The sequence below is a fragment of the Anopheles nili genome, chromosome 2 (assembly GCF_943737925.1).
Source record: "Anopheles nili chromosome 2, idAnoNiliSN_F5_01, whole genome shotgun sequence".
NCBI classification, from domain to species: Eukaryota; Metazoa; Arthropoda; class Insecta; order Diptera; family Culicidae; genus Anopheles; species Anopheles nili.
In genome coordinates this window covers 6570877-6593835 of record NC_071291.1, presented here as the reverse complement: position 1 = coordinate 6593835, position 22959 = coordinate 6570877, and the positions used below count along the sequence as shown (strand labels likewise).

General features: G+C 44.7%; 3 protein-coding genes across 4 annotated transcripts in view; 2 read left to right on the top strand and 1 right to left on the bottom strand.

The window, feature by feature from the left end:
• The window catches only part of LOC128720894 (sodium/calcium exchanger 1), an 87006-nt gene that overhangs the window by 18705 nt on the left and 45342 nt on the right, over positions 1–22959 (bottom strand). The window contains exon 3 of one of the 2 annotated variants that reach the window (XM_053814594.1): positions 20010–20158. In XM_053814594.1, coding sequence (XP_053670569.1) covers positions 20010–20158 — 149 coding nt within the window. The remainder of the gene's footprint in view (positions 1–20009; positions 20159–22959) is intronic. The other variant, XM_053814593.1, reaches the window with a different exon arrangement.
• Positions 5273–7092, top strand: LOC128720898 (probable cytochrome P450 6a14). The gene is made up of 2 exons (XM_053814598.1): positions 5273–6386; positions 6466–7092. The coding sequence occupies exons 1-2, from the start codon at positions 5303–5305 to the stop codon at positions 6879–6881; spliced, it is 1500 nt and encodes a 499-aa protein (XP_053670573.1). The 5' UTR covers positions 5273–5302; the 3' UTR covers positions 6882–7092.
• LOC128720896 (cytochrome P450 6a2-like) lies at positions 7405–9552 on the top strand. Its single transcript, XM_053814596.1, has 2 exons — positions 7405–8783; positions 8868–9552. Exons 1-2 carry the CDS (start codon positions 7682–7684, stop codon positions 9284–9286), a joined length of 1521 nt encoding a protein of 506 aa, XP_053670571.1. The 5' UTR covers positions 7405–7681; the 3' UTR covers positions 9287–9552.

The window sequence follows — 22959 nt, the reverse complement described above, 5'->3', positions numbered from 1 at the left end:
TATGCATACGCTTATCCGATAAGATAGTTTAAATGTTGTCCAAAAAAGATAACGAAGGAAAAAGAGTTGTTGACCTGGCACTAACTTCACGCCTAATTGAAGCGTTCATTTGGGTTGGAAAGAAGCGTCAGGTCATCAAGCGTGAAGTAGAAGAAAACAAAACTGTTGCGAATCTGCGGTGACTCGACACATTTTTTCTCGACTGTTCAAAAAACCGCTCGCTCGCACAAAAGAGAGAAACGACGCGAGTTTACCATGGTGCCCATAAGATTGGAGATCGGAGCACGTATCGCTGATGGAAGAGTGTAATCTGTTCCAAAATTATTATTTTTGGACGCTACTGGCGTTCGATCATACAAATACACCAACACCAAAATGGTGAGCACGAAGCTGGACGTTGGTGGCCTTCATCATGGTGGCCGGACAATGGGACAGCATCGTTGTTTATGCTCGCGTGAAACACGCCCATGTGATGGTGGCAACGGTTATGCTTGCTGCTGCTTGTGAGACAAATTGCGTCTCTAGCACGACGCCCAACTGAGAGCCGGCTGTGTTTGGATGTGCTAAATGTCTATGAAGGCGTTTGCTTGAAGTCGTGCGCTTAAATGGATATCGAAGAAGACACAGTATTTTGTTACGTTTCGAATGCGCACAGACATCTTTCAGCATGGGTTGTTCTTTTGGTATTTATGAACCGCTACACCCAATCGATCTACACAGATATTCTGTCGGTTCTTAAAATAGGCACCAGCCGTTGGAATCTTATCTGCCAACGGTTTATGAAGCCCAGACAGATTAGATAGCATCAGGTGCGAACCAACGAATATTCAATTACGCGATAAATTCAAACCATTCGAAAGCCCTTCCCCACAAGAAACTCAAGAAGCTAGCTAGGTGTGTGATGCGGCTTCAGACAAATCGGGTTTTTTACACACTCGCCCCTACTACAAAAGTGTTATCATTAGAACTAGCACGTACACGTACCGCCGCCGGAATTAATCCAGGGGTTTCGGGTTAGCGCTTTGACTGAGTTGCTTCAACGTGCGGGTTGGATAAAATTATGCAACCTGCCGCCGTTATCGGTGACTTTCGGAGGTACGACGATAAATCGAACGCTTTCAAGTCACTGTGCGTCTGATAATTTCACAAAACGGCGTCCTGTTTCGATCGTAACGTGGATCAAACCGGCCAGTTAAACAGTGAGTTTGGTCGAAAGAAGCCCTGTAACCGGAAAGAGCAGCAATGCCGATCGTGGAGTTTTGGATAGCTTTCACCAGCACCGTGTTGCTGACGGTAGGGTTCGGTTTGTGTTTAGTTCTAGACAAGCGACGATCACTTTGGGTCGATCGACGATATCCGGGGACCGGTCGGACAAATCTGCTGTACGGAGACTACAGAACCGCGGGTCGAACGGAGCATCGCATGTACACGACCCAGCGGCTATATCGCACGTTTAAGAACCGCAAATGGTCCGTCGGAGGTATCGTAAGGTACCTAACGCCAGCCATCTTGCTGACCAACGCGGACGTCGTGCGGTTTGTGTTGAGCGAGGAATTTATTAAAGCTCGCTCCAGGCACGATTCGAGTAGCGAGCCCATTGCCAGCCGTTGGAACGCGTTCGAAGACGAACATTTTAGTACGCTAGTGAAGGTGGCGACTGAGGAGAGCCTCAAAATAGCGACCATGTTGAGTTGCCCCGAAAAGCTGGTGGACGTTAAGACCATCACCGAGCAGTACGTGGCCCGCGTCCTGACGAGATGCGTGTTCGGAAAGGAATGCGTTAAAAAAGACCACAAGTTTCCCATCACGAACGCCCTGGCCGAAGGATCACCTGGCATTGTGTGGGACGTAGTTTCGACGGCGTTCCCAGACGCGTGGTTCACTCGTGCGTTGCAGAAAACCCTACACCACTACCAGCGGTATCCTTCGCTGCTGGAAGAGCTCGTTAGTTCGATGGGAAATGAGCGCACGACAAACGCCAGTTTCCTTGCGCATCTGAAGCAAACGGAACACAAGGTTGAGAAACGTGACCGGCTCGCATTTGGCCACACAAAGTCGCTAATGGTTGAGCTCGTGAGGAATGCATTCTTCATCGCGTCCAGCACAATGATCGCTTGCCTGTACGAGATGGCTCGCAACCCAACGCTACAGAGCCGACTTAACGAAGTGCTGCTGCAACGCACGGGAGATTCAATGGTCGATTATCTGGACCGAGTGATTAGCGGTAGGTTTGCCACCCAACGAACTGCTTCTGCTGAGTAACGCCGTGTACGTTCGTTTTCAGAAACACTGCGCAAATACCCGCCCATCGATGAGATATCGATTGTGTCCGGGGCTACTAATCGGACCTCTAGCGGTGATCTGGTGGTGGCGAAGAACACGCTTCTAATCGTACCGACGTACGCGCTCCAGCAAGATACCGAGCTTTATCCTGACCCAACTCGGTTTGATCCGAATCGAGCCGTTTTCCGATCGACCAGCAAGTCCACCAACAAGTGCTTTTATCAACCGCTTGGGGTTGAACCACAGCCGATTGGGTCAAACTTCGCCATGTTAATGGTTCGCGTGGGGTTGGAAAGTATTCTGCGGAAATGTAACGTACGATTGGACGCTTCCACTCCAGCGGTGTTGGAAATGTCTCCCCATCAAACGATGCCATATCCGTGGGGTCGTGTGGAACTTCTGGTGGGTAAAGCAGTAACACCTCCTCCGCCGGAAAGCGAACACTCAGTTGAAGGATAGCTAATATCACCGTACCAACGAAACGTCGACACGCGAAAGAAACGTCATATGTGTCAAAAAGAAGGCCCTTCCTAGCCTGCCATAAAATAAACAATCAAAAGAAACCCAGTTGTCACTCTTCTTCGCGTATGAGCAGTGACATCCCGCAGAACGGGACAAACCCGTGTGATAATATTTCGTCGCCACCACAAATCTCTTCCCATTGTAAAACTCGCAAGCGATTATTCGCCATTTTTTCCTGCGTATACTATCGTCACCTTCGGTGGCGATAAGTGACGATCATAGCGATAACCGACACTATCTAATCGTCCGTTTGAGATCGCAACCTATAAAACACCGCAGTGGAGCCGCCACACCTAAAAGAATCGTTTCACCATGTGGCTGCCGATTGTTCCGTTCGTCCTTTGGGTGGCGTGTGTCCACGCGCAGACCGTGGTAGGTTGTTGATCTCACGTTCGTCGGTGCGGGGCCGTGTCACGGTATCTCTCTTCCGGCAGGATCGTCCCATCATCAGCACGACCGGTGGTCAGGTGCAGGGTACGACGGAATCGTGCGGCCTATTCTGCACGTTTTACTCCTTCAAGGGCATCCCGTATGCGGAACCTCCAGTAGGAGCACTACGATTCGCGGATACGGTGCCACACGCCGGTTGGACGGGAGTGCGTGATGGTGCTTTCCACGCCAGCGTATGTCCTTCGCCGGATGGCCTACCAACGGAATCCGAGGATTGTCTCTTTCTGAACGTGTACAGCCCGTCGTTGATTGGGACGCGCCCTGTGATGGTGTTCGTCCACGGTGGTGGATTCCAAGGCGGGTTTGGTGATGACGCGTTGTACGGAGCACAGTACTTCATGCCGGATGACGTGGTCGTTGTGACGCTCAACTATCGCCTTGGTGTGCTTGGATTCCTTAGCACGGGTGATGCCAGTGCAACCGGCAACTGGGCCATTAAGGATTGTGTCGAAGCACTGCGGTGGGTTCAACGAAACATCCTTGCGTTCGGTGGTGATCCAGGACGTGTGACGTTGTTCGGCCAGTCAGCAGGAGGTGCGTTGGTGCACTATCTCACGTTGTCTCCACTGACTACGGGGTTGATTCATCGGGCGATCATCCACAGTGGTTCAGTACTGAACTCGTGGGTGCGTCAGCCAGAGCCACGGAGATTCGCAGACCGTCTGGCGACGGCTCTCGGTATTTCTACGGCTGATTCCGCTAGCATGGTGGCTGGTCTACGGCAGATCCCTTTCCGTGAGCTGGTGACTCTGCAGGAGAACCTACATGGACGTGCGGATCCGTTGCTGATGTTCCCGTTCGATTTTGCGCCTGTCGTGGAGCCGCCTGGTGGTCCGGGTTCGGTGGCCATTGATCGATTGCCCATTGATCTGATTGAGAGCGGTTCGTACAACGCCATCCCGCTGATGGCAGGTTTCACTGACATCGAATCGTTGCTGGTCACGGGTGAGGAACTGTTAGTGAACGCGAACTTCCTGGATGCGTTCAACGCGAACCCTCACCTCCTGGTGCCGTTCTACTGGAACATTGCCGAGGGTAGCGCTGGTTCGGCGGCCGTTAGTCAGGCTTTCCGGCAGTACTATTGGCAGAGTCAGACGCTAAGTTTGGCGCTGCTTCGTGAGTTTTCGGTGTATCTGACAGATCAGCAGTTCATCTATCCCCAGCTCGAGATGGCTAAGCGTCACGCGAGCCGTTCACCGGTCTACGTCTATCAGTTCAGCTACGATGGAGACCTGAACCTGTACAAGCAGTCCGTCGGTCTCACGCTGCCTGGAGCCGTTCATGGAGACGACCTGTGCTATCTGTTCGAGCTTCGTGCGCTTGGAGTGACCGTGCCCGGGACCAGTCACGCTGTGACAGTGCGAAATCGCATGTTGCGGTTGTGGACGAACTTTGCCCGCGAAGGGTAAGCACTTTCCAGAGCGCTCACGTGGATCACGGATGATGACAACGTTTCATTTTTGATTTCGGCGTTTCGTTTCCAGTAATCCTACACCGACGAGCGACCCGTTGCTGCAGGGAGTACTTTGGACTCCAACCAGTGCCGGGACGATTAACTCCGTGTTGAACATTGGACATGATCTTGTACCGGGGCCGAACCCATTGGTCACGCGTTACAACTTGTGGCAAGATCTCGCCCAGAGCTATGGGAATAATATCTTCCGCGATTAGCCGATCCGTTGCTGGGGAAACACGAAGAAAACTATTTGAAATACACGCCTAGTTTGGACTGGTTCTTTGCACGAATGAGACTATTTTTGATCATACTCCACGCTCTTCATGATACTACGGTTCAGATCACCCTGTTCAGACTACGGTGCGCTGCGTCAGACCACTAATTAAGGGATACCACCCTTGAGTTGGATTTCCATCTGAACTTAGCCTGCGTACGTCTCGATTGGCGATTGCATGCAACTCACTCTCGCGCTGTATCGCTCTCCCACTCGATTTGGACTTGTGAGCAGAACTACACGATTCGTATGTCCGCTCGAACAGTATCCGTTCAACGCTCGGCGGGAAAAGAACCTCACCGTTATCGTGATCAATCATGTCGGTTTGGGTGCTGCTGCTCGTTGTAGCATCGCTACTGTACTATTACGTGCGTCGCCGATATAGGTACTGGAGTGATCGAGGTGTGCCACAGCTGGACGCTACGATGCCGTTCGGTAACATGAAAGGTGTTGGAAAAGAGCGCAGCTTGAACGAGATGCTAGATGAAGCGTACTGGAAGTTCCGGGGAAAATCGCCCGTTACCGGACTGTACTTTCTCACCAACCCCATTCTGCTCGTGACAGACCCGGAGCTAACCAAACGCATACTGGTGAAGGATTTCCATCATTTCCACGACCGTGGTATATACGTGAACGAACGCGACGACCCACTATCCGGACATTTGTTCTCGATAGGTGGTGAACGGTGGCGTTATCTGCGCAATAAGCTCAGCCCCACGTTCACATCCGGCAAGATGAAGTGCATGTTCACCACTATTTGCGAGATCGGTGATGAGTTAGTGGCTTCTTTTGACAAGCACATCGAACGGGGTGAACCGATCGACATAAAGCTGCTATGTCAGTGTTTCACGTGTGATGTAGTCGGATCGTGCGCGTTTGGATTGCAGTGCAACTCGCTGCAAAATGGCGGCTCCAAGCTGCTCGAAATCGGTGACAAGGTGTTCCGGCAGAGTCCGCTGCGGTTGATCTACTCGATCGCGATCAGTGCGTTTCCGCGATTGTCCAGAGCGTTGCATTTACCCGCTCTGCCAGGTGAGGTGTCGTCGTTCTTCATGCCACTCGTACGATCGACGGTCGAGCATCGGGAGCAGAATGCGATCGAACGGGCCGACTTTCTTAATCTGCTGATTCAACTGAAAACACGCGGAACCGTGGATGCTGATGTCGAGACGGATGAAAAGCTAACGCTCGACGAGGTGGCCGCGCAGGCGTTCGTGTTCTTCTTCGCCGGTTTCGAGACGTCCTCAACGACGCTCTCGTTTGCGCTTTTTCTCCTTGCCAGCCATCCAGACGTGCAGGATCGATGTCGTGAGGAAATCGTGCAGAAGTTGACTTCTCACGACGGAGCCATCACGTACGATGCACTCAAGGAGATGACGTACCTGGATCAGGTTATCAATGGTAAGTGTTATATTCCCTGCGATCAGTACCGACCTCAGGAAAAAATCCGTGTAATAAAATACAATTCCCTGCACCGCAGAAACCCTTCGCATGTATCCGCCTGTTGGGCAGCTGTTTCGAGTCGTCACCGAGCCGTACTACCTTGAATCCGCCAACGTGACGCTGGACACGGGCACGATGCTTATCGTACCGATCGACTCGTACCATCACGATCCTGATCTCTATCCCGATCCGCAGCGTTTCGATCCCGACCGATTTACGGCGGAAGCGATCAAAACACGACACAGCCACGCATTTATACCGTTCGGAGAGGGACCACGGAACTGCATTGGCATGCGATTCGGGTTGCTGGAGGTGAAGTTTGGACTCGTGCAAGTGCTCAGTCGGTTGCGGATCAGTGTCGATGAGCGCACCCAAGTTCCGCTGCGCTTAACAAAGGGTTCCGGCTTTCCCGAGGCGGAAGGTGGCTTGTGGTTGAACGCATCACGGCTGTAGCCGCCTAAGGGCCCTTATTTCAAGCTAGATAGACGCCACAGCTGAAAGTCATTATAAGTGTCATATAGCGATTGCGCAACGCTCGCTTTGTTAAAGGTGCTCTTTGATAAATCAATATTTGAGCCGTTTAAGTTACACGTCGGAATTTTCTAAGTGATCATGGATGATAACAGCACAATGAAAGCGATGATGATGATAATATACGTTGAGTTTATTACGCGTTGTCCGAAGTTCATTTATCATACTCCTACTCCATACTCCTAGCTTGATGCCTGATTGATCATGTAGCACTATACTGCTTCTCTGTTTTCATTTGTTTATCGCATGAAGTCAGCACGATATTAATAACATCACTGATATCGAAAGCCTCGGTGTGGTCATAAATCCCGTCAACAGGCGCCAGCCGGCCAGCCATCGAGACGTTCTGAATCAAAATTAGATATTTGATAACTGTGTCTAATAATATCGCTCGCTCGACGCAGTACGACGTGCCATGCAAGTTGGTATGCCCATTAAGTTCGGTTGTGTGTGGGTTGGAGTGCGAGAAAAATAACAAACCACAAGTTGACCATAATGGACGGCTGACTGTAAATATGGCGATGATCGGCGCTCTCGAGAGCAAATTCTGAAACACCACAAGCACAGAAGCGTTCAAGTGATCTAGCACGTAAAACGTTCGTGGTTGTGTGGTCTGCTTCGTCGAGTCATTTAGTCCCCGCACGTTTGGGGTGCGGCCTATTTTTCTGCTCTGTTCAGTTGATGTTTCGCCACCAGACGCCAAGGTTCACATCCGTTGAGCTATGGCTTACACGAGTGTTGTACTATTTTTAGTGCTGCCAGCTCTGGCACTGCTGTATACGTACGTGAAGCAGCATTACCGATTCTGGACGGAACGGAAGATCCCGCAGCTGGATGCGTCGTTTCCGCTTGGCAATATGAAAAACGTGGGTAGAAAAGTCCACTTCAACGACATATTGGGGCAGGCATACGAGAAGGGTAAAGCGGTGGCGGCTCCATTCGTAGGGCTGTACTTTATGCTGAAGCCCGTGCTGATCGTGACGGATCTGGACATGGTGAAGCGCATACTTGTGAAGGACTTTAACAGCTTCCATGATCGCGGCCTATACGTGAACGAGCGTGACGACCCGCTGTCGGGGCATCTGTTCGCGTTGGATGGTGAACGATGGCGGTTTCTGCGCAATAAACTCAGCCCAACCTTCACATCCGGGAAGATCAAACTGATGTTTGCTACGATTCGCGAGATTGGTGACGAATTTCTCGCATCCGTGCACTCGTACGTCGATCGGGACCAACCGATCGACATCAAGCTGCTTTCTCAGTGTTTCACATGTGATGTGGTCGGATCGTGTGCTTTTGGACTTCAGTGCAACTCGCTCAAAAACGAGGGCTCGAGGCTACTCGAGATCGGTGACATGGTGTTTAAACCACCAAACTGGCGTAACATGCTACTTTTTCTGCTGATATCGTTCAAAAAAGTAGCAAAATGGTTACGTCTGCCCGTGATGCCCTCGGAGGTGTCGTCATTCTTTATGCCGCTGGTGCGCGATACAGTGGCGGATCGCGAACGCAATCACATCGAGCGTCCAGACTTTCTCAATCTGTTGATACAGCTCAAGAATAAGGGAACCGTCGAGGACGAGGTGAGCGAAGGACTCGAGAAGATAACGCTCGACGAAGTAGCCGCCCAAGCGTTCGTGTTTTTCTTCGCCGGTTTCGAAACGTCCTCGACGACGCTCGCATTCGCGTTGTTCGAGCTAGCCAACAACCAGGACATACAGGAGCGGGTTCGCGTCGAAGTACTGGAGAAGCTGAAACTGCACGACGGCCAGATGACGTACGATGCGCTCAAGGAGATGACGTACCTCGATCAGGTCATCAACGGTAATGACGAGACGGGTCGATGGATGTACTTGAATGTTGACCTAAGTGTTCCGCCTCCTTTTTTTTCAAACCCACCTTCTACAGAGACCCTCCGGATATACCCTCCAGTACCTAACCTGATTCGCGTCAACACTCAATCGTACACCATCCCAACGACGGACGTTACGTTGGCCAAGGACACGATGTTCATGATACCGATCCACGCGATTCATCACGATGCCGACATCTATCCCGAGCCGAAACGCTTCGATCCGGACCGGTTCGTACCGGAAGCGGTTCAATCTCGACATACCCACGCGTTCCTGCCTTTCGGCGATGGACCGCGGAATTGCATCGGTATGCGGTTTGGGCTGCTAGAGGTGAAGTTTGGCATCGTGCAGATGGTGAGCCGGCTGCGGTTTACCGTGAATCCGCGCACGGAAGTACCCCTGAGAATGTCCAAAACGGCTGCGATTCTGGAAGCTGAAGGGGGCCTGTGGTTGAACGCGACTAAGCTGTACTAGTGCCGATGCATATGCAAACGAGAGAAAGCTCTCGAATAGTCATTGCATACTCGCGCTTAAGTGGGATCGCGATGCAGTAATATTCGACAGCAGCACGATGTTTTCGACGCTTTACTCCATCCACTAACAAACAGTACCAGACCATAACGATTGTTTATTACACTAAAAAGCTAACTAAAAGTTTAACTCGCGATATTACTTTCTGAGGAGATATTACTCAAAAAGGGAAGATGTCAAATAAAATAAAATACTTTACATGCTGTAATGCGCCATGAAAAATGTTCCAGATTTTGTAATACGATAACTATATTCCAGCGATACGCAATTCGGATTATGCAAAAATGAGCAAACCTTAGTGAACTAGTTAGAAAGTTCATAAATTTTGTTTTGCACGCAGTCAGCCGTCAACATTTCATTTAGCGTTTGAAAAACCCCGCCGGGAAAGTGTTTCAATTACATTTTGTACCTATTTGCAGCGTGCTTCGAGCCATTGTTCCATTTATCATTTTCATTACTTTTTCATCATCCCCCAAAAAAGGTGCCAGCTTTAATTTGTCAATTTGTATGCATCTTTTACGGATGTTTCGTTGGCTGTTCGGTCGTAATTACGACACCGAGTCGCACCAACTCCTCCTAATGCGTACCTTTTTCAATTGAAAGTGAGGCGAGATAAAAGCATGATCATAAATCAACCACCCGGGGCAATATGTTAATATTCCCGTGTCCAGCAGTCAGGGTTTGGATGGTTCTCGTTTCGCTTCTTCTGCTCCCTCCCATGTTTTCTACGTTCTCTCTTGCTGACGATGATGATGATGATGATGATGCTGATGGTGATGATCAACACTGCCAGGTATGGTATTCTGCACCAATCGCAGCCGATTGTTTGAGTGCGCAATAAATTACAATTAATTTCATTCCTACCACCTCAGTTCGTTTCTTCAACCCCGTACACCATCGACGCCATTGTGCTGATGAAAGGTGAACCCATTGTGGCAGCCGGGCCGGGGCGAGATTGGTTATGAATAAGCGCGATGTGTCATTGGCGCCTCGCGAAGGAACCTCACCTGTACTGGTGGCGAGAAGAAGCAGACAGGCCGGCATTCGGTGAGCAAGGAGCGCTGGCGCAAAGCGATCTCCGGCGTAGCTCAATAGGGCGGATGACGATAAATTTGCCGAATCAATGGGTCGTCGATGGTAGCTGGAAGCGGGTGAGAAGGCTTCCGGAAAACGCAACCGTGTCTTGCACGGTATTCTATTTTGCCGGGAAATGACTTTCCATTCATTGCGGTGCGGTGTTTGCTGTCACTAGCAGCTAGCAAGGGTCGCGCGTCACGTTACCAACGGTTGTTCTCCGAGTTTTCCGAGCGAAATTGCAATCGGTATTAAAATGAAAGTAATATTTCTTCTCGCCATTGTTCGGTCACTGGCGGGCCGTGTCGGTGTGTTTGTCTGTTCGGTAATGTGACTCGGGTGGAGTTCACGTACGACTGCCGTGGAATATTCGCCATTCCGCAATGGAGCACCGAAATTGAATTAAATTTTATTCCCACCCACAGTGGGCACTCCCATACAAATACCGGGATAAAAGTCTAGCGGCTTTATTGACTAGAAAATTTGATTGAAACGTACAATTTGGTATTACTGAAAACGGTATATGATCAGTTTTTGGCAATTCATGCCCTTTTTCATATTAAAAATCCTTAAAAAAGTTTTTTCATGTATTATAACGCCTGTATGTATGCAATTGCTGAACGTTTCGTTATATTTAAACGAACTGATCGGGTAAATATTATCATTTTTGATGAATGCATAGTCACAAAATAATTTAAATAGTATAGTAGCAAGAAAAAAATAGCGTTACATGTCATTTGAAAAAAATTCAAACAGATAAACTGAAAATAACATCAGCTTGCGATACGAATAAGAATCTAGGTGCGATTATGCCATTGCATCTCTATAAGTGTCTGATAATATTATAATATGTTTCAAAACTTATGCTGCAATTTCCTAGAAATGATTAAAAATCGTTACAACTTACTATTGTATTCGATCCATTTGAAAATATAACTTGTTTGACAAGATATTTATCTCCGATTCAGCTTATTGTCCGGGGCTATAACTATTGCTAATGTTATATTACATACAAAAATGACTCTGATATTACAAAGATGTATAGTTTGTTTCTTTGCTTTCAAATGCTTATCACGTGAAAACGAACTCAAATAAGGGCCTATATAATAAAAACATTTCTCATGATCGTTGGGCGTTGCAACAAAAAATCAAGAATTTTTCATAGAAAGAGTATTTGTTATACAAACCCACAACTCATAATATAAGTCAAAATGGAAAAATAACTATTTTACATTTACATATTTAACATATGCTGGTTTCATTCAATTAAACTTTCGTTTAAAGAAAAGTAGGTAAATATGCCTCAATTTACTGGTCTGTTTGCAAAATTCTTTCTTTTACCTCTATTTCAAACACGATTACAGTTAAATTAAAAAAGTTGGTGCTTTGACAAAAGATTTGATGGAAAAATTGGTGAAAATCGGCGGTGGAAAATCTTCATGGTGCATAAAATCCCTACTTGATCTATCAAAACACACTCTTATGTGAACTTACTAGTGTTGTTTTTCAATAAACTTTGTCAAAAAGGTCCATATTCAAAGTAATTTTGCTTAAATTACCGTCAGAAGTTTCATTCCTTATGTCACACCATAACCTCAAAAACGGGTGATTTTGGTCGTTGAACCACGATACAGGCTCAGAAAAAATTGATTATTTTGTGCTGTGGCACATAGTGGCAGCAGATTTTGTATTGAAATGAAAGATAAGCTGTTCTACTACAACCTGTATAATGTTTTAGCTTGAAGACTTTTGAAGCTTTATAAAAAAAATCGTCTTTTATAAAAAAAATCATGATTTTACATGGGTTTTTTCATACTTTCACAGTTTTTTTATTATTTAAATCTCAAAAACATTGAAAACATTTAATTTTATAACAATAACAATAAAATAAGCTTTCCGAAATGGTAAAATTTTTTAGCTTAGGTAGCTTAGTTTAAGAGAAAAAAATTATTAAAGACAGCATAAAAAATTTGAAAATTTTCAATTTTTTTCTCACATTTTTGACTTTGACAGGCTGTTACTCCAAGAATAAAGGACTTAGACCCATAATATTTTGGTGTTAACTAAGTTTAACCCTCTATTTTAAGAAAAGAATTACAATTTTTCAAAAATCTAAAATTTTTTTTTGGACTTTTATCCCGGCAGTTGCCCAACGTGCCACCGTTGTAACCGTTCAGTTCGCTTTTTGGCGAGCTGTGTGAATTTTGCTTGCAGCTCGTTTATTGTATCGTATTTTTTTTTTCGTGTGCATTTGGTGCGCCCATGACTATTTGGGAAGGTTCGCTTTGTATGGTTTATTAACTTACCCTCTGAAATCGTGCGATACGGTGGCTTCGGTAGCTGCCGTGTCGTTGTCGGGGTCGCGTGGTATGCGGGTCGCATATATTCAGGCGCGAGCACACGCGAAACTTTGATCGATTTCCTGCAGCCAGTGTCCGTGGCGTTTACGACGAACGGGCCACGGCATGACCGTACGAATGGGCATTGTGTCGTAAAACAATTGTATTACGGTTTATAGATGCCGGCTGGAACGCCGGGAAAGTAGTCCCATCAATTGCGCTCGATAATAAAAGCTTGATGTGTTCATATTTGCACGTGAGTGGATCGCAAATTCTGGCCTCAACTGAGCTGCGGGACGTGCCCAGCAGTCGTAATTTGGTGGTAGGTGAAGTTTAACAGGTACCATTCATGCTTACATAGCCATAACATGACGTGTTACCAGGAAACGCTAAATGGTCCGTTTAATTACACACAATTGGTCAATCCAGATTTGCAAACAAACATCACCGCGAGCTGGCCCTTTTGTGAGACACCCCTGCAAGAGAGTACGCGTCAGCGGGTTGGCATCGTATGATTTATAATGTGCACGAAGCCAACAAATTGTATGCCGATGATACACAAACGTACACTGATGAGATAATTTCTAATAAAATTTAAGCACACCACACGATCGAACAATGCTAACTAATTTGAATTAATACTTAGATCGGATTGCTTTGAAATATATTATCGGAATTTATTTCTACGCATTCATAATCTGAACATCTTCATGACACAGTTATGCAAATCTGCAAAGGAATCTCCAAAAATGTGGGCTCCATGAGAAATGATACATGCCATTATCATGCTAGGCGTGGTGAGAAAATTCATAAATCACGCGCCTTTTATAAGGATTCAGTGTTCCAGTGACAATACCCTAGCGTCGATCGATCAGCACGAAAAAAAAAAATGTTAGCCAACGTTAAGCGTTGTTTGTGTTTATTCTTCCATATGTTGCCGTAAAAACCATTCTATAGTGACGGTTGGAGGCATGCTAACCAAAGCCTGGAGCGGCACAAATCATAAAGCTTCTACGATTTATCACGATACGCGCGGGCTCGCAACATTGTCGTATTAAGGGCCGTGTGCTGGGAAGCACGACCATGGTTTGACTACAACGGGAAGCTTTTACTCGTCGAGTGTACGCGAAGACGATGTTAGCCTATCACGACACACCGATGGATTTCACGGAGGCCCCATTGACAAAGTAAACGTCTTCCTATCGTTCTGCCCGTTTTCATTCGCAACGCAAGGTCGTGTTTGTTTCCCTTATTCGGTACCAGAACGGGGCACGATTAGGTTGCCAATAAAGCCCTAATATTATTGCAGGTGTCTCATGATGGAATATGTGCCCATTTCCCGCGAAATGAATCAAGTCAAATGAAGCAACAAACAGGCGCAGTTCAGCGGAAGTATTCGCCATGATTTCTAAACAGTTGCGGTATGGTTTCTTCCGGTGTCTATAGAAGCCTTGCGCTTTCAAGCTGAATAGATAGCTGTTCTCCGTATACAAATAAGAATCCTACATAAGCTCACTCAACACGAAAACATGCTTTCAAATATGCGTATCGCGTAAAAAAGGGATGGAAGGATGTTACAACGAGCTCAGTCAAATGCCGTCGATCGTGTTACAAGAAGCTTTGAAGGTTCAAAGCAGAAACACAATGGAAATGAAAATGTGTACTCCTTTTTTGGAAGCATAGTTTTATAAAGCATCTCTGTTGCGTGAGCCATTGCTTCAGTTAACCGAAATAGTGCAAAAAGCAAAACGCTGAATGGGTGTGAGGAAAGGTAGAATGACGAAGTGGTAAATCACTTCCCTTTTCCTGGCTTTAAAAGCAAGTTGCGGCGCATGGGAGATAGAAAACACCATCAACCGAACCATCAGGGTTTATTGAATTCCTCGTCATAAACATAACTTTGTTATCGAGTGGCTGACGAAACGAGAGGGTTTAAAAAGCTCGGGTTTCCCAGTAACGCCCTTGAACGGAGGGACGATCCATACAAAGAAGGGTGTATTTCTCTGCACTTCTCACAACCCACTTCCTGGGTGGGTGACGTTGGACATTTTTCTTCCATACGTTGGGCGGATTATCCTAACCGGAGAGGCAAACAAAGCCAAACATAGACGGAAGGGTAAACAAACTAAGGGAACAAAAAATGTTCCAAAAATATCAATCTTATTGTTCACACAAGGCCGACGTGGAATTCGAACGAAACGACGGATTGATAAAAAAAGAAGATCTTTCTCCGCACTATTCTTCGGTCATCGAAAATTGATAAGCATTTGAGAAGTAAGGCCGCAATAGCCGACTTTCGTATAACGAACCATAGGCGCAACCTAAGGCGCAAGCTTGCTTTTTTCGTTTCTTCTTGAGGATACCTTTTCTTGGAAATATTCTTGTTCCATATGATGCGAAAAGATGCAACTGATTGAATCGAATTTGAGCCCCCAAGGAGCTTGTTGAACATAGTTAGGGTAGGCTGAAAAGAGATGTTTTCCCTTTTTTATGCTCTTTCAGGCTACCGTAGAATACGTCTTGGATACAAAATCAAATGTTGTGCAACAAAAGGGAATAAAAATGGTGACTTACTCCGTGACTTGTCGAGTACAAGGATCATAGCCTACAGGGCACTTATTTTGGGAAGAACATTGGATAAATACTGGTCATGTCGCTTACCTGTAAGAAGAAAAAGAAAGTTTACATAAAACAGATGCATTTATGGGATAGTGACTTTTCATCTCAGCACATTTGAAGTGTGTAAAGAGATGCCATCAAGATGAAATCAGAATTTAAACAAACCATACCGCTCTCGATAAGAACATGAAACTCTTGAAAGCCTAATGTCTGGCTCGTGTTCCATAAAATATGATTTTCATAGGCGTACTTTTGCAACTCTTCTGCCAACTTTTCGCGCCAATCCGCCAAACTTTTGGAGTGGATTCTTCCCTGTTAAAACGCACCCCAAGCCCACTAACCGTCTGTCGACCTTGACAGCAATCGGTGCAAACATCATCCGTACAGGACTCCCGCGATTCGTGCCCTGGCGGAGTGCCAACCAGCAAAAGGAAAAGCAAAACTTTTAATGAGCAATGAAACGCTTGTGTTTTATTTTCCTTCCGTATCGTAGCGGATTGCCGGTGTAACTGAAGTGGCTTGTGCGAATGGTGAGGTGAAGTATGCAAGGTTTGTGTAAACCGTCACTGGGTGGCAGTTAATCTGTGGCAAGCAATGGAGATTCCGAGCTATTCGTTCCCTTTCGCATGGGTCTGTTTTTGGACACGCACCTTCGCGAGCGTGTTCACGCGACGAACGCATAAACAGTCGACCGGTTTTTGCTTCATCTTGACACCGGTGACCGATTGCAGGCGGTCGGTTAAAAGGATTCGTCCTGATGGTGCGATGTTCTAGTGAAACTCACCCGACGGTTGGGATTGGATGATTAAATAAAGTTATTTCGGACCTGCGATGGTCGTTTTCTCTGCTCATAAAAAAGCCAATGGAAGCAAATTTTGCGAGTGTTGTTAGGTATTTTTCGGGACCCGATTTTATCAGAGCATTGGCTGCTATTTTGCCCGTATACAAACAACAAAACCTTCACGATAAAGGCCCAAGGGTTTTAAGGATCATTCAACGTTAGTGATCAAATTTGAACCCATTCAGCTTCTTTTTACTTTTAATCTGGATTGTCATCTGAATAGAAGACTTTGCGATGGAGATGTGCAAAAGATCGAGATAAACAAACGCCACACTGCAGTAAAATATCCATAAAACAGACCATTTTTTGGATCTTTTTTTATAATAAAACAGCGAGCCAAGATCGCTAAGCGGTTGTAGCACCTAATAAGTTACTATAATAAACATCGCTACAAACGCGTAAGTTGAAACATTCAACGAAAAAAGTATGCTTGATATTTTAGAAAAGATATTCATGGTGCACAATGCTCTCGTTTTGGTTTCGCTTGCATATTTAGCTATTATTATAATAGAAATATAATTAAGCTCTTCTTTATCGTTTGTTAACCGAAACGAGCATTATTTTGCCGATGAAACTGTTGTGATAGTCGCTAATGTTCCGTTAGTTCATAACGTTCATTGCAATGAAAGCAAGCTCCTAATCGAATTTGCTTGTGCTTTCGTGTCCATCGTCAATCAAAAACAAGAAACAACAATCAAGCCTCTACCGAGGTGAAGCATCCCTTACTCTGAGGGTAAATTAGCTTCCGTTTTAACCGTAGCGTAGATGCTGCTGTTGGGTGCTTGAAGTGACACAATGTCATGCTATGAATTCAATTATGTTCCAATATTTAGAAAATTATTTTGCTCATCATCCAAGCAAAAGAGCGATTTGATTTTGAAGCGAAATTGAAGAAACGTTGGTTGTTTGCGGAAGTCGCAACACTAATTGACGCTAACGCTTTAAGCGACATCAACGGTTTGCAATTTAACACAATCAGAACATGTTTAAAATCAATTTCTATAAAAAAAATAACAGTAATTTCAAGAATAGTGATTTTACAAAATAAAATAGTCTATAATATCGATATGCTGGTGTTGCATAATTTATGCTGAAGTCTGCAAACTGAAGCCTTAGTATTTCCATTCTGATAAAGTGATTTGCTGGAGATAACTCCTTAAACTGATAGAGATAACACCTAAACGGTTAATCCAATTCATAAAGATTTTGATAAACAACACATAATATTTCTTCATTCGCCATCATGGCTCTTTTATGCACGGAATAGCGTTTGAACGACAAAAAGGACAAACCTTTTTCATCAAGGATTAAAGTTTTTGCTGCTAATTAAAGGGATTATGAACTTATCACACTGTCAAACTGGTTGTGGGTACGGCTTGTGGTTCTTTTGTTCCCGATTGAAGCGGATGAACATAGCCCTTTGATAGGGTTATCATCCTTTCCATCCAATCAGAAACGTTAAAAGCGTTTCTATAGGTCTACCATTTACGTGTAGCTTCCTAATTCTATCGTTCATAAGTGTCGTTTTCATGACTTCAGTATATTTTTTATGTAATCCAATTTGCAAGTCATCGCTTTAACTATTAAAATTTATCAACATTGCTTTGCTTTAGTCGTGAAACTTTACCATGTCACTATGGCGTCATGGCATCCCAGTTGTAAGCGCGCGTAAGGATTACTCGATGTGTCTTTCCCGAGTAAATGGCAACGCATATTTGATGAAGCGAAACGGCGCGGTGCAAGAACTCGTGCGCTGTGCTGCAGATCAAAGGCTTTCATCGTCGACATCATCATCATGCTTCGCAGAACGGAACTGCCTCGGATTTGGTAGACAAACCGCAGCAAAAATTCTGCTGATAGGAAAATTCGTTTGCCTAGCTGACTAGCTTTCCCTTGAAAAGCCAGCGGTAACGGTTAACCGCATTGAAATAAAATTACTTATCCGCTGCAGTGACCTTCTCGGGTATGTTGCCTTCCTCCTCGATAAAATGGAGCACCTAATGGTACCTCAAGGCAAGTTGGTATGCTCTGGACGCTCCGAACGACCAGTTCATTTTCCGAACATTGCAACCGGGAACCTAGAGCCATTGTGCTGTGTGTAATAATATGATTTTTTGATTGCATTCGTTTTATCCGTTATTTCCTTCCAAGCTTTGTGCATACATGCCTCGGAAAAAAGTCGCCGTTAGCGAGACGGGACAGAGGCAGGACATTTTATTTAGCTTTGGTATGAAATCGAATGAAGCAAAACGGTGTACAAAAATCGTCAAATGAAGCGTAGCGTTTGGGAAAACTCGGCCCGTAAAGTGCAGAAACCTCTTCAGCTCCTCTTATTGCAAGTATTGGTGCCCCCATAGCCATTACGTTTTAAAGCCGGCGGTTAGGTTGGCTGAATAGGCAAAAAATCAATACAATCAGCTTTTTACAAAAAAATCGTCCTTTGCTTCGTTGAAACATCTGAAAAGATGTGCCCCAACTTACGAATTTCACCACAGTTAAAAGCAAACATGGTAAACATGCCGCAGCATTTCTGAACACTGTGTCAGGCAAACGAGTATGTGTGGGTGTGTGAAAATGATTGGAAAACATCGTTTAAATTAGGTCATCTGGATTGTGGCCTCTCTGGGGCAGCGATGAATGCTGTAACTAGTCGTTTCGTTTCAACAGCACAGCGCAGCACTTGCTACGAACACACAAGACTAGGCATCTATTTTCCTGAAACCACCCGTGTCGTGTTCTCTCCCCCACAGAGCGGGAAAATTATCATCCCCGCGGTGCATCGACCCCTAGAGGGCGTCTGCCACTCTGGATCGAAGCAAAGCGACGCGGGTGGAAAGATTTCAGATATTTTATTGACTTTTTCGACGTCTGCGGTGCCGGCCGTCTGAAACGGTGGCAAATGTTGTTGACGCTGATGATGATGATGACGATCACGCTGGCGTCTTTAGTTCTGGCGCATTCATTTCGCTCGATAGGATGACGGCAATGGAAGCGTTCGCGAAACTAGCACCGAGTGGGCGAATTGCTGCAAGATCTTCAGCGATAGAAAAGGACCCATCAGAGGCTGATGAGAGTTTGATGGTTTGTTTTCTTTCTCGGTGCTGCTGGTACTCGTGCTGCAACTCAGCCAAGTTTATTAACAATGGTCCCCGGGAGGTCGACAGTGCAACACGACCGAACCACCCGGCATCCGTAAATCCGTTTAAGTAATGAGCAATCTGCTAGTGATTGTAGTTTTATCCTTCGACGAAATAGACCCTTTCGCACTGTTTCAGTTCAAATGAAGATGTTGCCCTCACAAACGAGCCACGTTATCCTTCGTCCAATTGAAAGGTGAAATGGTACCGAAAATGTCGTCCTTTAAAAGTAGTCTCGCAAAGTACGAAGTTAGTTTAAGCTTCAATCGAGTTCAGCCACCGTTGGGGGCAATTTTGTTACGTTTTTCTCTCATGCTTCAAGATGGAATTATAGCCATAAAGCCGTGAGATCTTAAAATGTCATTGTATCTGGACGCAAAAAATATTCCACCGATATGTTCCAATTTCGCACGCCACAAGCAAATCTTGCGCTGATCATGACAAATAAAACCAAACTGGCAGCTAGAGTGACTAACAGAGCGCTGATGAATAATTCATTATACATAAAGATAATTTCCGGACAGTTTGCAACCACAACACAGAGCCACAGGAAAACCAGCTGGACGGTGACAATCAGTACGACAATGAAATACCATCAAAGACAGGAAGGTGAGATAAAATAAATTGAAGAAGCTGCCGTCCGGTCGAGTACTTACCTTAAATTCTTTACTTTCTTTTATCCTAAGTTGTGCCCTAACAATATCACCAGCTTTTGGCCGTCCGAGCAGTGCCATTTTGTCTTCCTCCGTCAGCTCTTCGGGAGCTTTCTTTTCTGCTGCTTCGATGATGCCTGTCACGTCGTCATCTGAGCGCGTAAGTGTACGTGCGGGGGAGTTTCCGATGGTTGATTGACATTGATACCAATTGTTTCCATTCGTGGCAGGACCAACCGATGTGATAGACCGATGTCGCAAGCACGATGGGTATCGATGGAGGGGATAGAAATCGAGACAGAAATTAGTATTCCAGGAAGAGATGAGCGGTTTGGTTTCAAAACTTTGTTTGATTTTCAAAAGTATGCTTTAATATAAAAGCCATTCAACCATCATTGAAACTAAAAAAGGTAAAAAAAAATTAACATAAAAACAAAAATAAAATGAAACTGATAATCCGACACTTGAAGAGCTGATTTTATCTCTAAATCTTTTTTAAAGCCAAATAAACAAAACCAATATCAAAATTTTGAAACAAAACAATGAAAACAAAACAAAATGAGACGATCACCATAAAAGTATGTAAATTTAGACAGTATCGAAACATGTGAGCATTACATGGAACATGAAAAGAAAAACGTACAACGGAACTGAAGAACAAAACAGAAAAAAAACGAACGCAATGATCTGAAAACTGAAACAATAGCTTGAGCATAGATTTCGCAGTTATTGGTTGCTTTGGTAGAGGTGATAAGAAGAACGGGATCATTTGCATTTGCTTGCTTTGTGGTTGGATTGCTTTGTCAACGACAAAGCGTTGTGTAAAAGAAATGGAGAAAGAGAAAGGAGGCTGATTTTTTTTTTCATTAATAAACACATTGTTGGTGAGGGTTGTGCGCTCAAAAGAGCAAAACCTTGCGTGGAAATCGAGCGAACGTGGACGGTGATTTTGCAAACATGAAACAAGATTGCAGTGGTTTTGTTTTCCACTCTGTTTCAATTTTTTTCTACAGTTGCGCTCCAAACTTGGGATGTAGGTGGAGTTGTTGCTGAGTCAGCAGGAAGAGCGAGGTGATCGTGTTTTGCGGTGTGCGGTTGGTTGCATTTCCAGAACAACGGTTCTGCTTGTCACCATGTGGATAGGACGCGTACCGGCACTGGCTGCACATAGAGAACCGATGAGAAACGTACAGGGGAGACAGAAGGTGGCAAGAGTACAATCCTCTCGGTGATGCTTGAACGGCGGGGGCTGTGTTTTAGCATGTTTTGGAGTTGTTTGCATGGAACAACTTGCGGTGGTGTGGTATTGGTGTGCGAGAATAGGTAGATTGTTGGGTGAAAAAACTCAAACCCCACTCGGGATTTAACAGGGCAAGGAGAAGACAAGACTCCACCGAGAGAATGAGTAAGAGTGAGCGAAAAAGAGGGAAAAAGGGCAGGCGTTTTTGGAGACAACACGATCGAGGAGTCGTGACAGGATGTGGAATTTTGGCTAAGCTAGAAACCAGTATGCAGACGAAATTTGTGATGGGAGACTTCACAGAGAGAAAAAATTGTGGTAGAGCGAAGCAATTTGTTGCTACAACGTGAATGGGAACGGTGTTCGTGGTCGGGAATGATAAGCGACAATCCATACGAAACAAACTACACAAACGAAATGTTTAACGAAAAAATAAAACAACCATGAAAACGTTGCCAAACTAATCGCCCAAATGAGATGCAGAGCGAGATTTGAAGCAAACAAGGATGTAGCGGGGCTTGGAGCTGAAAATCTGATGCTTTGCATTTTCTATTTGCAAACCCAGAGGGAATGAATTAAAAAGCGTAGTGTGCTTGAAACTAAGGTTTTTTTTCTCTTCTGCTGAAATGAAAAATATAACTGGAAAAAAAAAAAACCACAATTTGTGCTTTAAGCAAACGATAAATATAATGCTAAAGAAAGCGGCATACCACGGGAAAATTCAAACTAGCGAATCACGGGGACAATGATCATCACGACACCACGACAACACGTTTAGCTTTAGCTAGAAGGGAAAGCGCTACAAATGGAAAAATCTGCATAAAATAATACTCTAACGTAACGAGATCCCTGTGATGATTCCAAATACGCATGGCGAATGTGTTGCTTTTACCAAAGCTGCATAGTTAATGCAATCAACGAAAACAGCGAAAATGCAAAGCGACATAATTCTATTATATCAACCGTGATGGTTGATATTAAAAGCAGATTTTTTTTTTCCCGCGTTACGAATTACTGACAAACAATTGAATTTTTTCTGAAAACTACTGGGCGCCTCCATCAGACAAAACTTTGTTGAATCAATCAAAGGAATGATAAGGTATTGAAACAATGCCAAAAAAACTGACTAATGATATAAGATCAAGTTTTGGACTAAGGATAAAAATTGAAAACTTCTTTACAGACAAACAAAAATATATTTTTAAACTACTGGGCGGCTCCATCAGATAACATTAGACGATTCAATCAACGAAGTGATAAAGTATTGAAAGAGCAATAAAAATATAATTATTTGATTGATAAAACATGATATAAAATCATGCCTTAAATTACTGATACCTATCAAAAACTGCTTTACATACAAACAAATTAAAATTTATCTGTTAGCTACTGGGCGCCTCCATTGAACATATTTTCGACGATTCAGCGATAGGAGTGATAAGATTATAGAACAAAAAAAGTAAACGAAAATTAATCGAAAAAACATGATATTACATCATGTATATCATTCTCATCCCATTCAATTCAATATGCAGCATATTAATGTCATCATAACATTCATATGTGCGAACATGAAAAGCTAAACTATGGTTTTGTTCGTGTTATACTAAATAGCATTGTCCTATAATCAAAAATTCAATCGGTTTGTGCATTAGTGCTTTGTGTGAGATCTAAAATACATCCGAGAAATGTGCACTAATTTGAAGCGTTGAA